General features: G+C 35.2%; 1 protein-coding gene and 1 pseudogene across 2 annotated transcripts; both read left to right on the top strand.

Annotated features, from left to right (window-relative positions):
• Positions 1 to 5,235: 5,235 nt before the first annotated feature.
• LOC106754935 (pentatricopeptide repeat-containing protein At4g13650) lies at positions 5,236 to 8,849 on the top strand. 2 transcript variants are annotated; one of them, XM_022778104.1, is made up of 3 exons: positions 5,236 to 5,589; positions 5,671 to 7,003; positions 7,181 to 8,849. In XM_022778104.1, the coding sequence occupies exons 1-3, from the start codon at positions 5,470 to 5,472 to the stop codon at positions 8,743 to 8,745; spliced, it is 3,018 nt and encodes a 1,005-aa protein (XP_022633825.1). In that variant the 5' UTR covers positions 5,236 to 5,469; the 3' UTR covers positions 8,746 to 8,849. The 2 variants fall into 2 exon arrangements, with proteins under 2 accessions (XP_022633825.1, XP_022633824.1); XM_022778103.1 differs by having other exon boundaries at positions 5,671 to 8,849.
• Positions 8,765 to 9,953, top strand: part of LOC106754925 — a 10,078-nt pseudogene continuing 8,889 nt past the window's right edge.

The following is a 9,953-nucleotide window of genomic DNA, read 5'->3' as shown; positions in this document are numbered from 1 at the left end:
AGCTGCTCTAAAGTCCTCCTTCTTGCTCCACTTTCAATTCCCTAACCACTTCCTAGGATGCTACCATAATAGGAGAGGTTTTCTGCTTCTGGATGGCTCAATTAGACTGCACACATACTCCAAAAATTCACCAGAAACATCACAAACAGATTTAAAAATCTACACAAGAATTCTGCACTCCAAGTGGCTGGAACAAGAGTTTAGAGGCCAAAAATCAATGAATTCAAATGGAACAGCACACCAATAACAGCAAGCACTCTAAATGAACCTAAGAATAGCACTAGAGTGGATTAAGAAAGCAAGAAAAACTCAAAATGCAGGTTAAAAGACAGTTAACACGAAACTGTTTGATAAAAAACAAAGGTGTTTGATGAAATGCTTCAAAGAAACCCAAATTTTGTGTTTTTGGGTTTTGACTGGTCTGCACGGTTCATAATCCCTTTTAACACTTTGCTTTGCTTCTTTTAATCATTTAATTCCATTTTAATTCACTGAACCAGGTCTTGTTGCAACCTAAATCAAATTTAAAAGCAAAGTCATCAAAACAGCACCTAATGTTCAACTCTGCACCAAGAAAAGGACTTAGAATTTGGTGGTTTCTGACTCAAATGATGCAACAATAGTTCTGCAATAAGTCTGATCACTCAATCAACTTTATTTGATGATTTTAAACATGTTTCAAATTTGAATTGATGCAAAACAAGACCACTGCTCAAAATTACCCTTCTACTTCCCTAAATTGACCCAAAATGGATGGTTTAAGAGGTGATTTTGTGCACAAATGATTCTGACACATAACTAACCCTTTGAACAGTTTTAAATCATCGAAATATACTTGTTTCAACTCAAATTTGGGTCAGAACAGAACTGCAATTCAAATTCATGCAAGTTTTAAAAATTGCTCAAATATGATGGTTTGACATACTAAATTGCATATAAATGCATTTGGCCTCAAATGGACTGTTCTAGCAGTTTTAAAAAAACAATTAGGACTTGTTTAAATTGTCAAACACCTCAGAATCACAGTGGCACGAAAAATGACCCATAATATCTCAATTTATGCAGATTTCTCATCATTCACACCACCAAATTCAAGTTTTATAAAAAGTTGGACAACAATGAAAATAACTCAATGAAGTGTAAATGCACTGAACTAAGCTAGAATTAAAGTGCTTAGCATGACCAAACTCATATTATATAATTCAAATAAATTGGCATGGTGAAAAACCAGAATTCAAAACTAAAACAGAAAATTGTTAGTGTTTATGCACAACCAAGCTATGAAAATTGCACTTCCTTGCTTATAATGGTTGGCTACACTTTTAGCATCATTCAACAACCTCAAACAACTTTGTATATAGCACCAGAATCAAAGGATTCAACTGGAAAAGCAGATTTATAATTCAAAACAGATTTGCAAATTCTGCAGCAGAGTTCACGGTTTTGAATTCCAAAATTAGATTTCTAGTGCACTAGCTTGTATCACCAAGGCTAGAACAAGTTCTCATTGCCTTTATTGGTTGATATATGGCTTGCCTAGCACTTGAACTCAAGTAAAAACAAACTAAACACGCTGAACAATAAACCAAACTATGATAGAACTTAAATTGCAACATTCACTTGTACATGACCAAGACAACACAGAAATTGAAGAATGAAGCTGGAATTGACTCAAAAAAATTGAATTCACCATTTAAAATGAAAGGCAAACATGTTCACACACTGGAAACACGAGAATCAGAACTGGAATCACAATCAGAACTCAAAACAGAAATGAAAAGACAGAAACAGTGGACTGGTACATGATAACATCAGAACATCACATGTAGAATTAAAATGGAGTAGAAAATTGAGAAGGATACTTAGCTATAAGTGCATGGACGACCTAAGCTCTGATACCACATAATGAAAGCTTGCCTAGGCCTGGATCTCGCAGAATGCAACTCTAGACAGCAAGCCAGAGATGAAACGGAATGGTGCAGCGGAAATGGACTGAACAAAGTGGTGTTTCGGTGTTTTGTAATGGTAGGAGTGTGTGTTGTCCTCTCAGTTCAAAAGACCTTCCCACTATGGAAGGAAGAAAAAGAGGAAAGGGTAGAGAAAGTAAAGAGAAGAAGTGATTCAAGAGCAATAGGGCTGGAAAATAATTTCTGCAGCATTTCACTATAGCTCAAAAGTGCTTTTTACAAGGTAATGACCCTCTTATTTATAGAAGAAGAGGATCCCTTAATCTGATCCAATTTCCCTCCAAAAGCAATGGTAATTCAACCCAAAAAAACTAGCTTCTAGGTGCATGTGTGCCTTGCTTCAAAACAGATCAGTAAAGACTCATGGGAAGCATGCTTCTTCCGTGTGACAGGGCAGGAAAAGGGTTTTGGCTGGGCCAAAACCTGATCCAGATCCAATGTGCATCCAATTCCAATCCCAAAGTCAACCATTCAGAAGTCAACCATTCTTCTTTTGTTTTCTTTGATCCAAGGAGTNTTTGGCTGGATAGTTCATGATGTCNTAGCTTTATTTAGNTCCTACAAAACAAAGTAAAACATATTAAAAGATAATCCTTCTAAGACTTAGAGAAAGAAACTCAAGAAAGCTATAGAAAGTCTTTCTTTAACTTCCCTTTCTTAGTCTTAGCTTGAGTTGCCACTCCTTTGAATGGTTTCCCTGATTAGGATTCCATCAACCCATTTCTCGTCGAATTCTTCAACCATCCTGACTATGAGCTTCTTCTGCAGTAGCTCATTGAATTCCTCCTTCAGCTTGGTCTGCTTTTCCTCGAGGCTCCGGCACCGATCCGCCAGAGATCGAAACACTGTAGGAACATTAAAAATTATTCTGACATAGCAATTGCGGTTGGTGTCCTGCTGGCTCAAAACAGTTCGAATGAAAGCCACATGAAAAGGCATCATGCTTCCATTTATAGGCAAGAGATCTGCTTCGTTCTTCTGATCAATCTGAATCATCATTTCTCTAGGAGGGGGAAGGTCATTTATGTTCTTTTAGGCCAAAAGTTATGTTGAAGCCCTTGCAGACGAACAACTATCTCATTGAAAGAGTATGCTACATCCTTGAGTGCTTTTGAGCTTATAGAAGTCACAACTTCTGTCTTATCTTTGTTGATGATGACTGTGTCAGCAAGTAGCAGGGAGAAATGCTTGTTCTTTGACTTATTCTTCTTAATTTGTAAATTCTGAAAGTTAGTGCCATGTATGAGAGGCCCCCCAAAACATATAAATGCTTGCCCTCCTCCAAAATAGTACTTTATCCTTAACATAAAGGAAAGCAAAGACTGTTGAAGATGAAAGAGAACAGGGAGGGCCGATGGAAGAGAGAGAAGTTCATGGACACGTATAGGGTTCGATCAAATGGATAAGCCAATCAAAAGAACGTCTCCATAGGGAATGGTAAGGGTGGTAGCCGAATTCTGGTGGAAAGGCTAGCTAGGCACTGTGTAGGTGTTGATGCTTCATAGCCGTTTTCTCTCTCCTTCTTTTTTTTTCTTCTTTTTCATTCTCTCACATCTCTTTGAACTTCTTTTTTCTAATTTTCATCTTATTTCTTACATTTGTGATGTTTTTATCTCTCAACTGGATCACAATCTTTTTAATCTTAGGTTTTAATCCACTTTTTGTATTATATACTATAATTTTGTTAATAGAGAATTTATTAACAATTTGAGTGTGTCGTACTCCACATTTTTTATGTTCAACAAAATGGGGGATAAAGCGCATTATATGCTTCAACAATTTGAAATGATAACGAGAATACTACAAGTTATTATTATATATGTTTGTAACTCACTCTCGATAATTATATATGTCAACAAAATATTATAATGGCTTTTAACGTTATTATTTTCTCTTAAATTTTAAAAAATCATGTTAAATTCGTAAATTTTGTGATGCAACTATTTCAGACATGTTTCAGACATGTTTGTAATTTTATAATGATTATTTTGTGTAAAAGTACTTTTCCAGAGCTACGTGACAAATCTTGTTTCATCATATTCAATTATTTAATTTAAAATATTAAGAAAGTTGTATTATTTTCTTTTTTAATGCATTGCATTGCACATTAATAGACATAAAGAGAAGTGTAGCCACATAAATGTGAAGTTAACGTTGTTTTTACCTACGGAAGAGACAAAATTCTTATAAAATTCGTAAGATGGAAACTGAATAACTTGATTACAAAACAGAAATTCAACCTCAACTTTGAAACTAAAAAGATATTTAAACCTTAAAATTTTTAAACAAAAAACATATAAGTATTTTTTTTTTAAATTCCAAACGAGATAATTATTTTTATAAAATAGTTTATTAATAAAAGATTCATTTATAACTTAAACTTTTTATTAATAAATATAATCGAGAATCATCTACCGAAAATAATCTCTGCTCTTTCTCATTTTCTATATCCTCACATATTTTTCTTATTTTAAAATTAAATTCTTAATCCTAATTTAAAAAAAAAATAGTAATTTTGGTTTCGTATCTAGATGATTCAAATCTGACATAACATGATTACAAACATGAACCTCCACTCTATTTTTTTTTTATCTATTGATAAAAAGAGTGGAAAACATTTAGTTAAAGTGTCCAAAATATTTTAAATTTCAAAATCTTATTTTTAACTGTTGGCTTAAAAACCATCAATTTTGAAAATTATATGATTAAAATATTTTTATTTTAAAATAAGAAGACAGACGAAAAATGTGAATTGAAAGTAGTAAAAAAGAACAAAATTACATTTCAGTCTCAAAAAATTAAAATAATAGAAAATAGAGACACAAGTAATCATCACTATTTAAAAAAGAATATGTGTTGTTAAAATTTGACAGTGATAGATAGTGCTGCCACCAACATCGACAGACATAGTGACAAAAGGCAACAAAATTTTTTTCTAAAGATGTAGCTCTAGTTAACATATATTGTATATACTGAAAATTATGTAAAAGATTAATTTTTCTTTTATTGAATCCTTGAATATAACTTGAATATAACATAGGATAAAAGAAAAGATAATATATTAAAAAAATTAATTAATCAATTAAAAATTTAAAATATATATGTATATGATAAGAAAAGAAAAAACAAGATTATATACAAGAAGACAATAAAAATGTGAACGATAAAATCTTTTGATATTATTGATTAATGACAACCTACTTTACACAATTCTTTGATTATATGCAAGATGGAAAAGAACGTCTATAACATATTTATGATATTATGTTATCAATATTAACCAAGGGAAAACCAATTTTGTGTTTGGAGAACCATAGAAACCAGTGAAGTGAAGGTTGTAGTTAGCCTTATCGCCCTTCGCTCAAGCGAGTTTGTAGCTTNCTACTGCTGTTGTTGAAGAGTTGATGNAGAGGAGTGACCTTGGTTTCGCCTATGGGTAGAACCATATATATACAGTTTTGTTCATACTCATCCCATTTATGTTAAATCAACTCTACTCTCTATGTTTACTTCTCCCCTCTCTNTGCGTTCCTTCTTTTTCCAATACCCCANGTCTTCTTTTGCACGCAAATGCAAATTCTCACATCAAATTTTTCCCAAACCCTTTTACAAAGATTACAAGGTGATACTAAATCCGAAGCTACTTGGTTATCCTCACCGTTCTTGTGCTGAAAAGTTTGTTTTTTCTCTTTTCTCTGTGCAGTTACTGTGTCAAAATGTGAGTTTTGTTGCTTTCAGCAACGCTGCCTTAAGCTATAATCACAGCAGCAACGAAGGGGATGCAAATGGAATTGATTTCTTGCACCTCATGGAAGAACGTGTGGTTCGTGCGAATTGCCAGACCTATTTGTGGCTTTTAGACGGGTGTTTGAGTTCTGGGTCGTTAACTGATGGTTGGAAGCTTCATGCTAAGATTCTGAAGTTGGGTTTTTGCGCAGAAGTAGTTTTGTGTGAACATCTTATGGACTTGTACATTGCCCTTGGTGATTTGGATGGCACAATCAAGACGTTTGATGAAATGCCTGTTAGATCCTTGTCTTGTTGGAATAAGGTTCTGCATAGCTTTGTTGCTGGGAAGATGACGGATCGTGTTCTTTGTTTGTTTAGGCTAATGGTGAGGGAAAATGTGAAGCCTGATGAGAGAAGTTATGCTGGGGTTTTGAGGGCTTGTGGAGGTGGTGATGTCCCTTTCTACTATGTGGAACAGATACATGCAATGAGTATATCCCATGGTTATGAAAATAGTTTGTTGGTATCTAATCCTCTGATGGATTTATATTTCAAAAATGGGTTTTTGAATTCGGCTAAGAAGGTTTTTGAAAGTTTACAGAAGAGGGACAGTGTTTCTTGGGTAGCTATGATATCTGGTTTATCGCAAAGTGGCTGTGAAGAAGAGGCGATTCTTCAATTTTGTCAGATGCACAAACTGGGAGTCTATCCTACCCCTTACGTATTTTCAAGTGTTCTGAGCGCCTGTAATAAAATAAAGCTATTTAAGCTTGGAGAGCAGCTCCATGGGCTTGTTCTCAAGCAGGGATTCTCTTCTGAAACTTATGTTTGCAATGCCCTTGTGACATTATATTCACGTTTGGGGAACTTCATATCTGCTGAGCAGGTTTTTAATGCAATGTCGCAGAGGGATGAAGTTTCATATAATTCACTCATTTCAGGTTTGGCTCAACAAGGATATAGTTACAGAGCTTTAGGTTTGTTTAAAAAAATGCGTCTTGATTGCCTAAAGCCTGACTGTGTTACAATTGCAAGTCTTTTGAGTGCCTGTTCATCCGTCGGGGATCTTCTGGTAGGAAAGCAATTTCACTCGTATGCTATAAAAGCTGGGATGTCTTCAGATATTATCTTTGAAGGCTCACTGCTTGATCTTTATGTAAAGTGCTCGGAAGTAAAAACTGCCCACGAATTTTTCCTTTCAACTGAAACTGAAAACGTGGTGTTGTGGAATGTGATGCTCGTGGCTTATGGCCAGATAGACAATCTAAATGAATCATTTAAAATATTTACACAGATGCAGATGGAAGGTATTGTACCAAATGAATTCACCTATCCAAGTATTTTGAGAACTTGTACTTCTTTGAAGGCTCTTGATTTAGGAGAACAAATTCATACTCAAGTCCTGAAAACTGGCTTTCAGTTTAATGTGTATGTCTCTAGTGTGCTTATTGATATGTATGCTAAACTTGGAAATTTGTATACAGCGCTGAAAATTCTTAGAAGATTAAAAGAAAAAGATGTTGTTTCCTGGACAGCCATGATTGCTGGGTACGCACAACACGAAAAGTTTGCTGAGGCTCTTAACCTCTTTAAAGAAATGCAAGATGAAGGGATACAATCTGACAATATAGGATTTGCAAGTGCAATTAGTGCATGTGCAGGTATCCTTGCACTTAATCAGGGACAGCAAATTCATGCTCAAGCATGTGTCTGTGGTTATTCGGATGATATTTCAGTTGGTAATGCACTTGTTGGTCTTTATGCTAGGTGTGGGAAAGTACGACAAGCATACCTTACTTTTGATAAAATATTTGCTAAAGATAATATATCATGGAACTCGTTGATATCTGGTTTTGCACAAAGTGGACATTGTGAGGATGCATTGAGTGTATTTTCTCAAATGAATAAAGCTGCACTAGAAATGAATTCATTCACATTTGGCTCTGCAGTTAGTGCTGCTGCGAATGTTGCTAACATTAAACTAGGGAAGCAGATTCATGCCATGATTTTAAAAACTGGCTATGATTCAGAAACAGAAGTTTCTAATGTTTTGATCACTATATATGCAAAATGTGGTACCATTGAAGATGCTAAGAGACAGTTTTTTGAAATGCCTGAGAAAAATGAGATTTCTTGGAATGCTATGCTTACTGGTTATTCTCAACATGGTCATGGATTTGAAGCATTAAGCCTTTTTGAGGATATGAAGCAGCTTGGTGTATTGCCAAATCATGTCACCTTCGTGGGAGTCTTATCAGCATGTAGCCATGTTGGTTTGGTTGATGAAGGAATTAGCTATTTTCAATCAATGAGTGAAGTTCATGGTTTGGTGCCAAAACCTGAACATTATGCATGTGTTGTAGATCTTCTTGGGCGGTCTGGTCTTTTAAGCCGTGCAAGGAGATTTGTTGAGGAGATGCCAATTCAACCTGATGCAATGGTGTGGAGGACCCTTCTAAGTGCATGTATTCTTCATAAGAATATTGATATTGGAGAGTTTGCGGCAAGTCATCTTCTGGAACTGGAAGCTGAAGATTCAGCAACCTATGTTTTACTTTCAAATATGTATGCAGTGACTGGGAAATGGGGTTGTAGGGACCGGACACGGCAAATGATGAAAGATAGAGGTGTGAAAAAAGAGCCTGGTCGTAGCTGGATGGAGGTTAATAATTCAATTCATGCATTTTTTGCTGGTGACCAGAAGCACCCTCATGTTGATGAAATATATGAATATCTCAGCTATTTGAATGAAAAGGCAGCTGAAAAGGGCTACATTCCACAGACCAATAGTCTTTTGAATGATGTAGAACGACGTAAGAAAGGCCCAACACAAATTATTCACAGTGAGAAACTGGCAATTTCTTTTGGTTTGCTTAGTTTGTCTAGCTCTAGTCCTATCCACGTTTTCAAAAACCTTCGTGTTTGTGGTGATTGCCATAATTGGATTAAGTATGTCTCTAAGATTTCAGATCGAGTGATTGTGGTGAGAGATTCCTATCGCTTTCATCATTTTAAGGATGGTATTTGTTCGTGTAAAGACTACTGGTAAGATGGCAGAAGATTCCCTAAATTGAAAGAATCCACTTAGACTTGCAGGAGGGAACATAATTTATGACAAGTGTTGCAGATTATTTTTCATTGGTCACCTATGTCATTGGTAAGAACTCTAACATGAAATAATTGGATAGATTTTAGGACAAGAAAGTGACTTCATACTTTTAGAATAATGTTTTTCAATTTCTACACCTTTGATTCATCTGAATCAGGTTATTGAGTACCTTGGTAGACTATCTTATATTGAATCATCACTATCGTAGTTATCTTTTTCCAGTATGTAATGGAACCATGTTTCTGTATCCTCCTTTTCAGGTGAACAATATTATCTGCAATGAGCTTTCGCTCACAATGCTTGAGTTTTCTCTTCCATGAAAATTAATATTCAAAATGGAGGATCATATGACAAGATTGGAGGTATTGCAAATAATTCTTCTAGGACAAGTTAAATGAATAATCAGCATTTGATTTCTGTGAAAACAATTAACTGAATATTTCATTTTCACATAGAAGTGAAAGTGACCTTCATGCATAGTGGGTAACCATTTAATTTTAGATTGGTATCCAGAAGGGGAAGCTAGTGGAAAAACTTGGTTAGATTTTAGAAATGAAGACTCGTTTCTTCTTTTCCTTGGGGTTATGTGTGTCATTGAGCCTCAGTCTGAAGTCCACTGACCATTTTACTGTCTGTTTACCAACAATCAACATAAAACAGTGTTAGGAATCAGAGTTTACTAATAAACGGAATAATAAAAAATATGAACTATGAAAAGTGGAGTGATGCAAATTCAATATTGTTATCAACCAGAAAACTCCAAAGGTTCCAGGTTTCTGTGGCTTGAGAAAGAGAAGTTTCTGTTTTTCGTTTACTAAGGAGATTTTCATTTTTGATTCTGGGAAAGTTTTTTGTTTGTTCGTGGTTGAACCTGTTGCTGGTTGTTGTTAACAGAAGGAAGGGTTTGACTGGATAGATATATATTGTTTGTAATANTTTGTTTGATCTGCTTCAGGTATGAATAAGATGGTTATAAATCATTTGGACAAGCTTTTTGTCACGAATGACGCTGCGACAATTGTGAACGAACTTGAAGTTCAACATCCTGCTGCCAAGATTTTGGTTTTGGCCGGGAAGGCTCAACAAGAGGAGATTGGGGATGGAGCTAACTTAACTATTTCATTTGCTGGGGAGCTCCTGCAGGGTGC

This window comes from Vigna radiata, unplaced genomic scaffold (genome assembly GCF_000741045.1).
Source record: "Vigna radiata var. radiata cultivar VC1973A unplaced genomic scaffold, Vradiata_ver6 scaffold_305, whole genome shotgun sequence".
Classification (NCBI taxonomy): Eukaryota; Viridiplantae; Streptophyta; class Magnoliopsida; order Fabales; family Fabaceae; genus Vigna; species Vigna radiata.
Note: the sequence above shows the minus strand (reverse complement) of the source record. Positions and strands in the feature narration are given on the sequence as shown.